Below are 16065 nucleotides of genomic sequence, written 5' to 3' on the forward strand. Positions count from 1 at the left end.
CTAAAAATTACTTTTTATATTTTATTTAAATTTTCTATTTGTGATATTCTTAACCAGACTCAAAAAGTATAACTAGTTTTAATAAAAATTAACAATAAGAGCAATCTTTAATTTTTATTATAATTCAATACACATCTAAAATTATTAGTACACACTTTGTTTTTAAGTGATTCTCAAAACCTTCTTGCGGTGAGCATTCAAACGAAATGGAAAATGTGACACAAATTTGCCAAGTAGGATTAAATAATGACAAGTAGGATGGCCATGTGAGAAAAATTAGATAAACATTAATTAGAAACGATCCAAATGAAATTTTGTAAAGCAAAACATGTCAACCATAATTATTTGGTCATTAACAATAGTTATTAATGGATAATAACACATGTAAGCTGGAATATATATAGCAGGATAGTTGGTAATTAACTAATTAACAATTAGTACAAAGCAACGACCAAAAGCGAAAGCAGACGTACGATGAAAGAAGAAATTTGAGAAAAGTATAGAGAATGAGCCATTTGGCACATTGGTTATCCATCTCGTGGGTATGATCCATGTCGGTACTGCCACAATAATTTAATTAAGCCGTCGTCCAACTGTGACTGTGACTTTGAACAAAATAAAAAATGCTGGTAATCCATGTAACATAGGCGTAGTTAACTTTTGTGATTTTGAATATTGAGCATGGTAGTTGGTAGGCATCAAGTTTCTTACATACAAAATATCATTTCAAGATTCAACTTTTCTACAATTTGTCAAAAATAGGTTGAATTGACTTTACATTTTTTTTGGGTAAAAGAATTGACTTTACATTGATTAGTCGCATTTGAAGAAAATTGAGTCGTCGAATAGATTTTCTGAAATCTGGATATTTTTTTTGGACACAGCTGAATCTAGATTTTTTTGGACATGGGTAGGATTCAAAGACCCGAATCAAGTTTTTTTTTTTTTGTCAAGTGAATTGGACAGTCCCCAATCCTAGGCATTACACCCATTGTTACACACACACAACACACTCACACACTATCATGGATAATTAGATATGAAGCAGATAGTTAAACCATTTGTGTTGGGCCTCTGCTGCGGTTAATCTAGGTTTAAATTACGGAAAAGACCTCAGCTCCTCAAGGCCCATTTTTTCTTATGAAATGGACTAGTTTTTGGTCAAGTATGTAATGCACTTATAATATATGGAGTGGATGGGCTACCCCTCAAGAAAGAAACAAAGCCCAAGTTTTGACAAAAAATTTGAAAAGAGGTAATTACCATAATTTTGAAGAAGAAAAATATGGTGAATGTTAATATGTTATATTCAGACAATATTCAATATTATATCCGAGTTTAAATCTTGGCATTGACCGAATAATAGATAGAATCTTTAAATATGTTTGTGAGGTCTAGAATTAGGATTGTTCAATCTATTGAGTAAGAAAAAAAAAGTAATTGTCTTTGGTAGGTTAATACTAAAATTAGCACATGAAGTTACATTTGTGTCTTAACTTTATTTTTAAAATTTTAATATATTCAATTTGGTTTCTCAATTTAGTATTTATGATTCACGTTAATTTTTGATTTTATTTTCACCACAAAATTATTAATGGCAGGCTAAAATAGTCTAAACTAAAATAGACTAACGACTGTTATGATGAACTTGTTAACAGGTATCCAACATAGCAATTGAAACCTTTTATTTTAAATTGTTCTCTAAGAAGCAAACCCTTAAGTAAAACTAGGATTAGGATTTTAAATGCTTCGTACGGAACAAATTGAGTTAAAAAAAAAGTTTAATTGACATTTCAGATAGCTGTTAGAAAATTTAGCGGAATAGCTATCAGTCTATCTCAATATGTAGTTAGTGATCATATGAAAAAAAAATAAAATTAATGAGTCACATGCTAAGTTGCAGAATCAAATTAAGTAAATTGAAATTTTAATTTGAAAACCAAATTAAAGCGCAAATATAACTTTAAAGATCAATTTGAGTATTAATTTATTTTTCATTTGGTTAACTTGTTTTAATAGATTTACGATATTAAATGTAAAGAGGTAGTATATGGAATAACTTTTAATTAGTAATATATTAACTTTTTTAATTCTAAAATTTTTTATTTTATAAAGAATTTAGAATTTAGAGTTCGTAATTTAGTATTTATGGTTAAAGGTTTAGGATATATATTTTATAATTTAAAATAAAATAATTTTAAATAATTTGATTGATATTAGCTAAAAAAAGTTAATTTTTTTAGTATTGAACATAAATATGTACATAACATTCATGGTTTAATTTCACTTAAACAAATGTATATTTACACTAACTTATCACTTACTAGTATATTAATAGATATTAACTTGTTTATTAATTCATTCTTTTATTCTTATGTATAAACTTAATAAAAGTGAAACCACTTGAGATAGCAAATGACCTATAATTTAATTAAGAGGTTTTGGATTTAAAAATTTAAAATAACAAAAAAATATTTTTTATAAATAATATATATTAAAGGGTATTTTAAGATGATAAAAATAGAATTAATTAAAATGACAAATTATTTATGATTTAACCAAAAAGTTTTGAGTTTAAATATTAAAAATAAAAAATATTTTTTATAAATTATATATAACAAAAAATATTTTAAAAAAATTAAACACCAATCCTTCCTTACATTCCCATTATATATAATATATAGGCATAGAAATGCGACCTTCTGAATCCGAAGAGCTTACCAAACATTTTTCGGCTAATTTTTTTTATATTAATTAAATATGTGTAATACGTCATTATTAAAAGTTTTGGTGTTTTTATTTATGGTATTATATTTTTTTAAATTGATATTAATCCAATTAAATTAGGATTGCACACGGATTGAATTTGATCGGATATAACTTATAGCTAGAGTGAGACCTGCACAATGTGCGAAGAGGTAAATTATTTATACTATATAGTATATTTTAATAAATATTACATTAAAAAATTTCAGAGAACATATTATAAATAGATTTTGAATTTATTTATTTTTAAAAAAGACATAGGTTATTTATATTAGAGTTATACAAAACTGTATTTTCTTTTTTTTTTCATTTTTTGATTTGCATTAACTGGCTACACTTTGTCTTTTTTTACGGTTTCTTTGTTTGTAAATAATGAAAAAAATAAATGAACGAGAATGAAAAACATATAAAAATGTAATATTAAATTTAAGAAATTTTTGACAATTAGTATAAGAGATTAAGAAATGAAGAGTAGTAAGAGTCTTAATATGTATAAATTGTAGAATTTGAATATTTGTAACTGAAATTTTTTATAATTATTATTATTATGACACTTTTAATGTATATTTATTGCATTTAATTAGTACTTGATGTTTCAATTGAATAATAATAGATAAGAGTTTTTGTTTTAATTTTTTTAAAACATTTTACTAAATAATGATTGGTTGATTTTCATCTAGCAATTTTAGGTATTAACTCTTTCGGTCTGTCATTACCACTGCAAATTCTTCTACAACAAAGAGAATAAGACATGGTCAAAGAATGATAATCTATTCCAAGTAAATTGTAGAAGTAATACTGTACATGTGGAATAACAATTTGAAAAAGAGGAACACGTAAATGTAAATTGTGGAAGAAGTACTTCACATGTAAAATAACAATTTATAATTTGATGATGAAATATTGCAATCGATAGTATATAGGGAGCAATAATTTTAAATGCACATTAATTTTGGTTGTGACCGTTGGACAAAACTGTTTAAAAAAGATGAATACATAAACTTGTGCTACTTGCAATGAGTTCACAATTAAAAATGTTATTATTTATAACAAATAAATAGGGATATTGAAAATGATATTGAACAATGAGAAGAGTAAACGGCAGAGTTAAAAATCTTTAGGAAGATACCTGAGACAAATTTCTTATGTTGGCGCCGCCGAATTGTGACGTTGTTTTGAGACCCAGAATCGAGCTCTGGCAGGAAAACTGCAAGAGAAGGAATGGAGTTTGCCTTGATTTTTGCAATTTATGCAATGAGGCTCCGCCGGAGATGAACATCGCAATGTACAATTTGTTTTAAGGAAAAAATAATGGCTCATGGAGCCGAAAGAGGATGGAGAAAATAAAATGAGACCAGAAGAGGATGGAGGAAATAGGATATTGGTACGGAGAGGTGGTAAGAGGGTGAGGGTTTGAGAAAAGTAATAAGCTCTTTGGTTTTGAGAGCTTTTTGTTAAATGTTAATTTGTGTTTTTGTTGTTTTAGAAATAAGGATTTATTTAGAAAAAGTTAATTTGTTGGTTTTTATTGTGTTTTTTAGTTGTTTTTTGTGTTTTTTTTTAATTTTTTAATGTGAAAATAAAAGTTGATTTGGCAAGATTTGAGTGGTGGATTCTAAAATTTTGCCAAGTAAGCGTTGGTGCTGACATGGCGTTAGTAGAAAAAGAGAAATAACTTAGAAGCAATGTGGATAAACCTATGTACCTACTTTTATATATTAAGAATAGATAGATAGATTCTATCCGGTTCGCGTTGCACTTATCGGATCGGATCGGATACGATATCCGCATTTTTTTAAGTTGGATCCGGATTGGATATCGATATCCGCATAATTCAAAAAAATTGTTTTAAGGTCCTTTTTGACTCTAAAAAAATTCATTTTTTCATCTGTTTTAGCCTATTTACTCCTAAAATATTATCAATAAAAATTTTTTGAATAATAAAAAAAAAATCATAACACAAGATCTAAGTTTAATTATTCTAAGTTAAAGTACAACATAAAAAACTAAAAACAAAATATCATAAAATTCATAAAACAGCACACTAAAATTTATATTACATTACGATTTACTTTTTTAAACTATGCTATTTATATGAGACGTGTGGATATGCGGATCTATAAATATCACTGCCAAATTTGCAATCTGATTGAATCGGATAATATCTATAAAATTTGGATTAGATGCGGATAATTACCGCGAATATGCGATATTATTCGATCCATGAGCACCCCTAAATGGGATCGTTTAAGAAAAAATAACTTAAAATAAAAATGTTCAATTTGTAGTTTTAAATTTTTTTAATGATCCCATTATGTGGGAGCACAGTTAGCAATTTTGAAACCACAGAAGAGCATCATCATTGATGAATGCATGCATCAGTCAGTGTTCAACAGAAATAACGAGTTTCAAGTTATAGACACACACTATAAATGTGGGTTACGATTAAGTAGGTGAATAATATACATAATTCATCAAGTATTTGTGGTGTGAAGAAGTGGTAAAGAAGAGAAGATGTGACCCACATCTTAACACGTGTCAGTCTAAGTAGCCCGCTTCTTCTGACACCCCTTTCTTCGCTGTCACTTTCTATTACCTTCCTTCTTTTTAAGATAATCTTTATCTCTTTCTCTATCCCTATCTCTTGGATTTGTCTTTGTCGCATTTCAACAGCACAGCAGTTAGTAACTAGCTAGAGAGATGGGGGAGGCAAGAGCCAATGTAACAAACAATTGTAATGAAGGAAAGAAGAAGACCAATCCATTGGGCACCATAATCCTCACTCTTGGCGGCGGCGGGGGGGTTGCGGGGCTAGTCGTGATCGGTGGAGCCTTGGCCGTTGCAGGTTTCATGGCGGTTACGTCTTTCGCAAGAAACAAAAGCAATGCAAAGGCAAAGGGAATGGACGAATACGGGTATAAGAGTGCAGAGGATCACAAAACTGCATGGTACATATGTATTTATATCATTGTGCATCAACGATTATGCATATCTACGTTAATAGGAAACTAAACTATTTTTGTTGAAGCAGTTTCACATCCAATAAGAGTATGAATTTGCACCAAGTTACTCCCTCAGAGATTATGACGATTGTGGTAATTTTCATCCTTCCTATTTGTTCCGTTAAGCACTTGCTTTTTGTTATTGTTGCAACAAAATTGGATGTTGAATTTGGTTCCAGGAGGAGGAGAAGAGTGATCATAAACTCAATAACGAAGAGGAGAACCAGACCTGCTTTCATCAACAGGAGATTGCGTTCTCTGACTGTTCACACCCTGAAAGTGCATCATCTTCCAATGACAATGGGGTTGCGGAAGATTGCACCATGTTACTGTTTAATAGCCCCAATGATGGCCATTCACATGGCTTCAAATCCACTGAAACAGAATCGGACAAGGACAGTGATATCAACGAGGGGGAAGATGATGATGATGATGGTGTTTTAGGGAGTGGTGAAGAGGAGGAGGAGGAAGAAGAGAGCTCGAAAGCAACAGGGTGCACCTCCTTCGATTACAATGATGAACCGGTTTGGCCTGCAGAGCTGATACCGGAGGAAGATTTCAAGGGAGAAAACTATTGTCATGGCCAAGTTTGCAGTGACTGTGATGCTGATGCCTCCGATTATGCTGAGAATGAGAGCGCCATGAAGTTATCAAACGATGTTACTTCCAAAGGAACAGCAAAAGCAAATCTGTGTTTGGAGCTGAATGATGAACCTTCGGTACTCACAAACTGGATTGTTCCCACCGTTTTGCTAGCCTTGTTTTTCATCGTACTTTTTCTGACCCGACAAGAATCGATTTTTGTTCTCGATGAGGCTGAGTCTGTAGTATAGACTAGTTGTCCCATGAAGTAGATTTCGGATCCTATATATGTTTTTGTCTTATGAATTAGAACCATATGAACTTTGCAGTTTACACGATCTTGTATCTATTTTGAGAACCCATATTTCAATTAGTTATAACAATAATACAGGTTAGTCAAAGTGAAAATGTTAATAAAGGAAATTAATGTTAGGAACCTTATCAATCCCACTTATATAACGCAATTATTTTTATTTATTTATAGCATAGACCTTGTAATTGGAGAGATAAGACAAGTTAAAAAAGACTTTGTAACAACTAACAAGACATCTCCAGCAACTAACTAGTAAAATATAAATACTCGGATTTTTCTGCACAACTACATTTACAGTTTTGTATACTCCTTTATCCTATCACTCTTTTTTCTATATACAACCGCCTTGAGTTTCGAGTCTTTAGCTCAATTGGCTGCTGCCGGTTTATTGGGTTAGCGAGTTGGAACAAATTTATGTATGAAACAAAAATTTAGACACATAATAATGCCTTCCTTGATGCGAACAAAACTTAAAAGTTCCCTGATATAGTCTTGCAATGCTTGAACTAGCACTCGAGAACAGCATTGTCTTCCACCAAGCTCGGCCAGCTGCAACCGGTAGACCACCCTAAAACGCCTAATACATGATCCACCATAGAGCAAGCACTCACCTGAGAAACAACTTAACTGTTAGTTGACCTAAGTTGCATGTAGTTAGAAAGAAAAATCATGAATTAAGTACTGAGCATAATGGTGACATGGTACAGTACCAAGTTTTCCAAGTTTCCTTCTATGTGAAATAACATGACACCCATTCCTCTTCCTCCATCAATCTCAGCCTGGTCATTTGATAAGTCAAGTGTTACGTATATGCCAAAATAAAATCGAACGAATGTAATGTCAAATACATGTTATGTTATTTCAGTATAGTGTGATTGCTGGGACTTCGTTTAACCACTCACCATACAAGAACATATGGTTATGCCTGCTGTGGCCAATGCTGTTGTGACCTCGGCCATCATGCCTGAAATATTTGGTTGACAGGTTACCAATGAGGAATTTTTACTAGAAGGAATCAAGATAACAGCTAATAATACATATTTCATCATTGTAACTTCATGCCATATTCTGAATCAATAGCTCTGGATGATCAAAGATTAAATATGAAAAACACGTATTATTTTTAGAGTTTATCATCATACCGACTCTGTCCTGCAAAGCATATAGTCTAATAAAAATGCTTACTAGTAAGTATCATGCTGATCCCAGGAATGAAATTAATCAATATTATTGGAATAGTAAGGTTACCTCTTCGGTCTATGCATACCACACACAACCATTGGATGGAGTGCCCCTCAATATTGTGCCAAGTAGCAATTTTCTGAGCTTGCCAACTTTCTAAACCTGGCAGGACTTCCTTATATCTTGGAACGGTAGCTTGAATTATTTTGGCCAAATTGTTTCCCTCATGCAACATCTGTTCTTTGCCATTCAAGCTTACATGATGCACGTGCTTGTTATGTTTTCCGTTTACCTTGGGGGACCAAACACTTCCATTCTTACTTTGGGGGACAACCCGATTCCTTTCTGGAGTTGTTATTTCCACTCCATTCACAAACATTTTTCCCCACGTTGGTCTACAACCATTTGAACCTTGTGACAGTTCTTCAGATTCACTTTCTCCTTCAGAATCAGTGACAAAGTCATTGACTGCTTCCGTTGTGATGTCAGAAGCAGAACGTGCGGCTTGCTCCCTAAGGAACTAGACAACATAAAATGCTTAGTTAGAGCACAACCTTTTTTCTAGTCTAAATGACTCAGGCACTACATCTGTTTTATGAGACTATACCTTCATTATTTTGTGCCTTGCACTACGGGTTTTAGCATGTTGCAACCATTGCTTATGCCTCTGAAAAGCTGATTTGCTGGAAAGTGCCTGTAACAAAAAACTATGAGCTCCAATGATGCTAAAAGGGTAACATGCAGTAACAGTGACTGATCAACGTTATAAGTTTTGGAACAGGTATAAACAACCGATCAATTTCATGGAGGAAAGTCAAAACATAAAAATTATGGATAAAATTTGTATAAGCATACATTTTTTTCTTCCTTATGGTGCTTAGGAGATACAGAAGACAGGCTTATAAAATAAATCCAAAACTTGAACCACAGATACTTAAATCATACAATTAAGCCAACATGGCACATTATCTTCGCTTTCCACAATTCCCTATTCAAAATATAATTACTTTCCTATCACGGCATATATGTCAAACAGTAATGACAAATAAATAGGGTGAGTTGAATAGCACGCACATTATATGTGATTATCTCCACTACTTCTGCATTTGCAAGTACACGTGCAGGAGAAACAAGATTACCATTGACCTGTATTGACACCATAAGGATCGCTAATATTAACAATGGTATAAAACATCTTATTTTATTATGTCTTTTCCTGATTAACACCTGATTTAGATGATCACAAAAAATGAGGAATTTGATACCTTTGCAGCTACCATCTTGTTACCAATTTCAGTGTGTATCATATAAGCATAGTCAATGACAGTAGCACCTTGAGGAAGATTTTTAATCTGCATAAGATATGCATCAAGAATCTGATGAAAATATTCTGATACTAGCTTCTTAATTATATGTTTCAATGAATTGACAGAGAAAAAAGAAGGGGAGAAAAAAGGAAGTTGTATTGCATGTAACATAGCCCATCCTTACCTCTCCCCTGGGTGTAAACACAAAGACTCGACTTCCCAACAGATCTCTTGTAATTGTGTCTACAAACTCCCTGGAACTCATGTTGCCAACAAACTCTTCTTGCCACTCTCTAATTGCATTGAGCCAGCCAATCTGTACGAAAAAAATACTTCGTTTATTAAACAACTCAAGTATCAAAATTTTACCCCTTTTTTGGTGCAAAGTCAAGGTTACCATTAATAAACTTTCTAATCAAGTTTATTTCTATCACAATCTGTCAGGAACAGATAGCATACTCTGAGTGCAATGTTGGCATTATTAAGACACACTGTCTTCCCTCTTGCACTTTTACTATTAGGCAATGCACTTCCAACCAAGCCAGTGATAAATTCTCTCCCACTATAATGAGCAGCAATGCCCCTTTCAGCTATCAAATCCATTTCTTCTGTTCTAATCTGCGGGGGAAAAGAATTAAAAATTAAAAAAAATCAGGACAAACTAGTACAGAAAATCCTGTGATGCACTTCACGTGGATCAAGTAGAGCTCTATATACAATTAGTTGGAGAAAATGGAATTTGCAAAGATGAAATTAAATATGGAAACCCCAAAAAATTCAACATTACCTGGACTTCTAGCCTAAACATGCTCTCATACAAAAACGGAATCACAGTTGTATGAAGACTCTGGTAGCCATTGGGTTTTGGGGTTGCAATGTAATCCTTCACCTATGAAAAAAACATAGCAAATAGTTCTCACCAGTCAATGAAAATTTATTTCTCTTGAAAGTAATACTTTCTACCCTTAAATAGAGTTAAGAGAGTAGTACACATACAGATCTAGGAATAGGGGTCCAGATTCCATGGACCAAGCCCAGAACATGATAGCAAATCTGCATAAGATGAGAAGATCAGATAAGGTCTTCTGAAATGCAAGAAATAAGGTGGACCAAGTTGAAAACAATTACGTCCATGAACATGGTGTAGTTGTTACCTGCTGTGCATTGCATAAAGGACCAACCCCAAGGCATGGCTTTGGTTTAATGATGATACGAAGCTGGTCAAAATAAACAGCTAATACTTCAGAAGACTAAATTTTTAACTGAATTCTTCATAACACATTAATCTTTTCAATTTTCAAGTATGTATCATAGCAAACCTGTGCAATTTGGTTAATCTCATTGATTGATCCTTTTGATTTGAGAACAGCCTTATAGACACTGCAGGTGACCAGGAATATTTCTTAATGAATTGCAAGAGAAGTAAGCTAAAGTACAACACAAAACACATATTATCTAGAAGCACTTAAGTTGTAAATAGAGAACTATAACGGAAACATACAAAATGTGGACAATGTCAAAATGGATCAGCCAACATGAAAAGGGGGAAATAACAAAACAGTGGTGCTGGTGCTGAGTTTTAACCTGTAAGGCTCTTTACACACCGCACGGACTTCTGTCTTAATAGTCAGAAGGTCTAAGAACTGATCGTCTTGGATTTTCTTCATCAATATTTTGTTTGCCTGTTGAGAAAGGGGGAATTCTTTTCTAATAAATGGAGACAGCATGAAGTTATAATTTTCTACTTTCTATTTAAACACAAATTTAAGATGAGCTGAGCAGCATTACCTCCATAAGTTCTTTCTCATGTTCTTTGTATAGGTCTGCAACTCTCCTCTTGACTTTAGCATAATCTTCAGCATTTGTGTACATAAATGAAAGATTTTCTAGTTCTGACTGCATATGAAAATGCATAATGATGAATTATGGTAAGCAAGATTAACCCTCATGTTATGAAAAATATAGACGTATTATAGTAAACTTCAAGATTAGTAGTCTCTTTTGTGAGTTCTTGTCTAATATAACTATATGAGGACTTGTGATAAAAACATTAATGCTAGCTCCCTGTGGCAGTGCATGCATACCTTAATTTGATACATCCCAAGCAACTTTGCCAAGGGGGCAAAAACCTGTAATGTCTCCATTGCAATGCTAGCCTATATAAAAATAGTAGCATCAGAAAAGCAACTCAGGGCCAAGCTTAGTCTTAATTCTTAAAACATTTGATACACACAGAGAAGCATAAATTAGTAATACTGCTATAATTTTAATGACATAAACATTCATAGGTTGTAAGGCATATTCAGAGCTATCAACATTGTGTAAACTCTTTACAACATCAATAAATAATAAGTGAATGCAGTAAAGGCAATTCAAGGATAAAGATAGATCTTCATAAACAATCAACTTCAGGCCACAGCCACTCAGAAGAAAATAAAGATTGTCATAAACAATCAAATTCTTGTTCAGTTTCAAGCAATTGAATATTAGAATAAAAGTGGCCTAAATGGATATACGAATCGTAGTGTCAAAGTTAGAAGATAAAAAATGTGCTGACCTGTTTATGTGGAGGCATATGAGATAGAGTGCGCATGTTATGTAACCGGTCTGCTAATTTGACAATAATAACCCGAACCTGCAATGACATCCATCAGTTGTCAAATTGATTTCAAGCTGTGACATAGAATACACTGGGAATAGACAAGCGCCTATTTATGTAGAAGAGTTCACCTCCTCTGTCATGGCCAGAAACATTTGCCGAAGATCCTCTGCTTTTACATCTTGAACAGAATCATTTTCATTCTTATACTTCAATTTTCCTAGCTTTGACACCTAGTTCGGGCATATAAGATAATAGGCACCCAATTCATTTGGAAATCATGGATATTTCATAAATACATTAAAATCAAGAATCAAGAAGAATCAGTACCTTGGTTTCTCCTTCCACAATGTGGCGTACAGTAGCACCAAACTCATCCTCAATCTTTTCAAAAGTAACAAGATTTGTATCCTCAACTGTGTCATGAAGTAACCCAGCTACCACCGATTCCCAGTCAAGTTCCTGATACGTAGTTGGATCCATAATAAACATTAATTTGTCATATACACTTATTTAACAGAAGAAGTAGCATTTCTGCACAACTTACAAGTTCTCCAAGAATACGTGCAACCTCAACTGGATGAATGATGAAAGGTTCACCACTGCGCCTTTTCTGACCATCATGAGCTTCAAACGCCAACTGTAACAACAAGGAATAAGACAGAGACAAAATTAAAATGTAAATCCTACTAACTTGAAGAGGTTTCTTTCTGAGAAAACATTTTTAAGATTGCTTACCATAAGGGCATTATGAACTAATTCTAGTTCTTTAGGGGATAGGTATGAGATCGTAGGTTTAAGATCCTGCAGCAATCAAATGGAATATATTAGGTCTCAAACACAAGCAAAGGGGATGTTGTTGTTCGAAGAATCATAACCAACATTAGACATTCCAGGTTCACTAGAACATTGTACCTCCCACAAACTTTCAGGGGTAACATCATTGGCAGTATCCACTGAGAAGGCTGACGAACTACGTAACTGCCATCTTCTACTAGCAACTTGAGACAAGATAGATTTAGAGAATCCTTCAAGAAGTATGATATCAAGCGCTCCGTCTGGATGTGAACTAACTATACTAAAGGCTTTGCATTCCTACCAATGTTCAAGATTGACAGGTAAGATAATCAACAACGATGCTGATATTTAAATGACAGATAAAATTACAACACCAATATTAACTGTTTTGCCTTATACAGAGAGCCGGAAAAAAGGTCATAATGAATTTATAACCTTCTCCTCCCACCCAAATAAATGGGAGAAGTAATGCATCAATTAATTGCATTCTACAGTCTAATAATCCCGACATGAGTCGAAATGGCAGCACTCACACAAAGCTGGACGCAAAAACGCCAAGGGAAACTGCAAAAACTTACAAAATTATACCGGTTCCTTCTCCCATTTCGCTGCCGGGACATGGACGAAGACTGATGAGGATGAGCCGTGCTTGCAAGAAATCCAGTAAGGACCCTTGGAGCTTTCCAGGCACACGACAGAAGATTACAATCATATCTTCCACCCCCTTCCCATCTCCACTGCTTGCACACATTCACACATTCTAAAGAAACTGCAAGACACACAAGAAACAATACAAGCTCGGTCAAGAAGCACATGTCGAAATTTCCGCTTCAAAATAATCATCAAGAGTTCAAACAAACAAAAAGGAACATTCACTAAGCTACCAGAAAAAGAAAAAGAATTCAAGAACAACAAAAAGTTGAACCTAGGCATTATTAGGTAAGTAACATAGTTAAGGCCGCAAAAGTTGCAGGATTTGTTGGCATTTATCGCCGGAATTGAGACACATGCACATGGAGTATCGAAAGAGCCAAAAACAAAGATGGCAACTTGAACACAATTATTATTATTACCGTGAACTAAACGGTGGCATTTGTTTTCTGCCTTGTATCGTTCTTATTGGTAAGCAAAGCAAATGAAATGAAATGAAGGGAAAGCAAGCCTACCTGACATGGAAGAAGCAGATGCCATGTTGTGTTGAGAAAGCGCAGTCTCATTGAGAATTGAGTAGGACGAGCTCGATAAGAAGCGAGGTGAATCGGAAGCGACACAATGATGTGGTCATTGAATTTCGGAGCAGAAGAGGAGGAGGAAGAAGAAAGAGAAAGAGGGAGTGAGTGGATGAGCAGAATTGGAAGGAGGCGAAGGAAAGAAGGAGGATAACAGAGAGAGAGAGAGAGAGAAAGCTGAGAGGTAAGAGCAGATAAACCAGTTGAGCTGAGCTGAGCTGAGGCCACACAATAATACCCTTTTTCGTACCACCAGATATTTCTCTCCTCCCCTTCATTTCCCTTCTAAAAATCTAAACCCCTTTTTCATAAATAATAATAATAAAATATTTTGTACTTTGTATCTAAATTTCCACTAAAACTAAATTGGCCAATACATATTATTTTTACATGTTTTGTCAAAATAATCAAATTTGCTACGGATAAATAATAAATATATTAGACAAATAATCAAATTTATTTATAATAATATAATTATACAAAACTCATGAAATATTAAATATGTACTTTTATCTGCAATAAATATTGTATGTGCACATAACATAATTAAAATGTTTAATACTTAATTTGGTTTAAGAAACGAGAAATTCTATTTTTAATAAACAATTTTATTAGATAATATATTATCAATCAACAAAGAATCATATATAGCCAATGAACTATAACTCAAATGACACCGTCTTTTCATATTCATTTAGAGGTTATGAGTTAGAATCTCTCTATCTTTAATAAAAAAAAATAAAGGTAAAAATTCAGGTACAGTCGACTTCACATGAAATTAATAGTTGAGAGTCGTTAGATGAAAATTTAATCAAATCAATCAAATTATCTAACAACTCTCACATATCAACTTTAGGTAAAATGATTGCACCTGAATTTTCACCAAAAATAAAATAAAAAATCATATATAAACTTCTTTTCAAGAGTAAACCATTTGGAATGTGCAGAATAAAAGGATTTTTGACATTAAAGAATCTTCCCTGTATAAACCTTCTTCAGATGGCATGTTTTGTTACAATGCGTTGGGCTTAATCCGTTTAATATTCTTGTTAGTTCTCTGGTAGATTATTGTATGATTCATTTCATCAATCACTAATATGATCTATCTTCAGTAAAGAAAAAAAAAAGTAAACGAAATTTACATGTTCAACTAATGATAGGACTTTGTAGTTCAAATCATAATTTTCTTTCAAATAATAATTTTAGACCTTTTTAAATGAAGCACCAAACGCATATAACCGTTTGAAGTTCGTAACCTAATCCATGCCGACATCAATATGTGACATTGTGATGTGAGGGGAAAAGCATATGCCATGGTGAGGGATAGATCCCTTTATTTGTTAGCTGTTTTATGAATTTAAAATACTTTAAATAAATCACTAGAATAATAACACGTTTAAAAATAATGACTGATACAGGTTCTATGAAATAATAATCATTGTTACATTAATATCTGAATTTTTATAATAATTTAATCTGATTTCGAGCCCAAAAAAGAAGAAGAAGAAAGAATAAATGACTCTTAAATTAGTGTTTGGAAAAGATAAACAAAAATCTGGACGCAGCATGTGTTAGGTAGGTAGTGGTACAATGACAAGTGAGCACTCTTTGAGAGAGGATCAAGATCCCAAAGAAAACTTCGTAGCTACATTAATGATTCCGAGATTTAAAAAACTAAATTAAAAAAAAAGGGTACGAAAGTCTATCAGGAGAAATGAAATGCCGAAGAAAAATTAAAATTTGCAGTATCGAAAACTTTATTCAATCATTAGTTGGTGTTAATGTGTGATAAAGTCATAAAGAATAAAAGTGTAAAATGATGACAGACTTTATGCAGAGATTCGAAATCGGCATTTCGGCTTGTGTTTGATACTTTGATCTTCCAAGTTAAGGCCATAAAGAAACGATTAAATGAATATTATTTTATATTTAATGCCTTATACACCAGCGGTTATTTCTCTGGGGAGCTCATTTTATGTGATCTGTACTTTAGCATACATCGGAAAATAATTAATAATATTCTTTTATTTTGTTGTTTTGATAGTTAATAACTTCGGGTACTAGTCAATCTAGCACTGCCAGATATTTTTTATTTCAGTAGTGCTACGTTACCAATTTTTTATCTGCCAAAATCTGCCAATTTGAGTTGGGCTGGACATGAAGTCCATCTATTAAATAAAGCCACATTTAAATTAATCATGGTTTAATTCTAATTTATCACGTGTTGGTAATAGTTGGCAGACTCTCTCTTGGTAACATATACTTTTCTTTTTTTTTTTTTTTGGTA

At 33.0% G+C, this 16065-nt stretch overlaps 2 protein-coding genes across 3 annotated transcripts; one reads left to right on the top strand and one right to left on the bottom strand.

The window, feature by feature from the left end:
* Positions 1 to 5425: 5425 nt before the first annotated feature.
* On the top strand, positions 5426 to 6801 carry LOC107492464 (uncharacterized). Its single transcript, XM_016113487.3, has 3 exons — positions 5426 to 5714; positions 5798 to 5861; positions 5948 to 6801. The coding sequence occupies exons 1-3, from the start codon at positions 5467 to 5469 to the stop codon at positions 6599 to 6601; spliced, it is 966 nt and encodes a 321-aa protein (XP_015968973.1). The 5' UTR covers positions 5426 to 5466; the 3' UTR covers positions 6602 to 6801.
* A 97-nt stretch (positions 6802 to 6898) lies between these two features.
* Positions 6899 to 13992, bottom strand: LOC107492463 (putative GTP diphosphokinase RSH1, chloroplastic). 2 transcript variants are annotated; one of them, XM_016113486.3, is made up of 24 exons: positions 13716 to 13992; positions 13128 to 13318; positions 12667 to 12846; positions 12490 to 12555; positions 12299 to 12391; positions 12082 to 12213; positions 11883 to 11984; positions 11710 to 11787; positions 11237 to 11308; positions 10941 to 11048; positions 10737 to 10834; positions 10472 to 10532; positions 10307 to 10369; positions 10149 to 10205; positions 9940 to 10041; positions 9612 to 9770; positions 9337 to 9468; positions 9111 to 9197; positions 8920 to 8991; positions 8453 to 8539; positions 7912 to 8365; positions 7566 to 7627; positions 7374 to 7442; positions 6899 to 7274 (listed from the first exon to the last, which is right to left on the bottom strand). In XM_016113486.3, the coding sequence occupies exons 1-24, from the start codon at positions 13738 to 13740 to the stop codon at positions 7170 to 7172; spliced, it is 2655 nt and encodes an 884-aa protein (XP_015968972.1). In that variant the 5' UTR covers positions 13741 to 13992; the 3' UTR covers positions 6899 to 7169. The 2 variants fall into 2 exon arrangements, with proteins under 2 accessions (XP_015968972.1, XP_020982050.1); XM_021126391.2 differs by lacking the exon at positions 13716 to 13992 and having other exon boundaries at positions 13138 to 13282.
* Between the last annotated feature and the right edge of the window lie 2073 nt (positions 13993 to 16065).

Source organism: Arachis duranensis, chromosome 6 (genome assembly GCF_000817695.3).
Source record: "Arachis duranensis cultivar V14167 chromosome 6, aradu.V14167.gnm2.J7QH, whole genome shotgun sequence".
NCBI classification, from domain to species: Eukaryota; Viridiplantae; Streptophyta; class Magnoliopsida; order Fabales; family Fabaceae; genus Arachis; species Arachis duranensis.

Bases quoted from the DNA above. Each gene is read 5' to 3' on its own strand.
- LOC107492464 (XM_016113487.3), top strand. From the start codon at position 5,467: ATGGGGGAGGCAAGAGCCAATGTAACAAACAATTGTAATGAAGGAAAG. The intron at 5,715-5,797 runs GTACATATGTAT...TTGTTGAAGCAG, and splicing joins GAGGATCACAAAACTGCATG to TTTCACATCCAATAAGAGTA. The intron at 5,862-5,947 runs GTAATTTTCATC...ATTTGGTTCCAG, and splicing joins CAGAGATTATGACGATTGTG to GAGGAGGAGAAGAGTGATCA.
- LOC107492463 (XM_016113486.3), bottom strand. From the start codon at position 13,740: ATGGCATCTGCTTCTTCCATGTCAG. The intron at 10,533-10,736 runs GTTAAAACTCAG...GGTCACCTGCAG, and splicing joins GTGTGTAAAGAGCCTTACAG to TGTCTATAAGGCTGTTCTCA. The intron at 8,366-8,452 runs GTATAGTCTCAT...TATGTTGTCTAG, and splicing joins CAAGGCACAAAATAATGAAG to TTCCTTAGGGAGCAAGCCGC.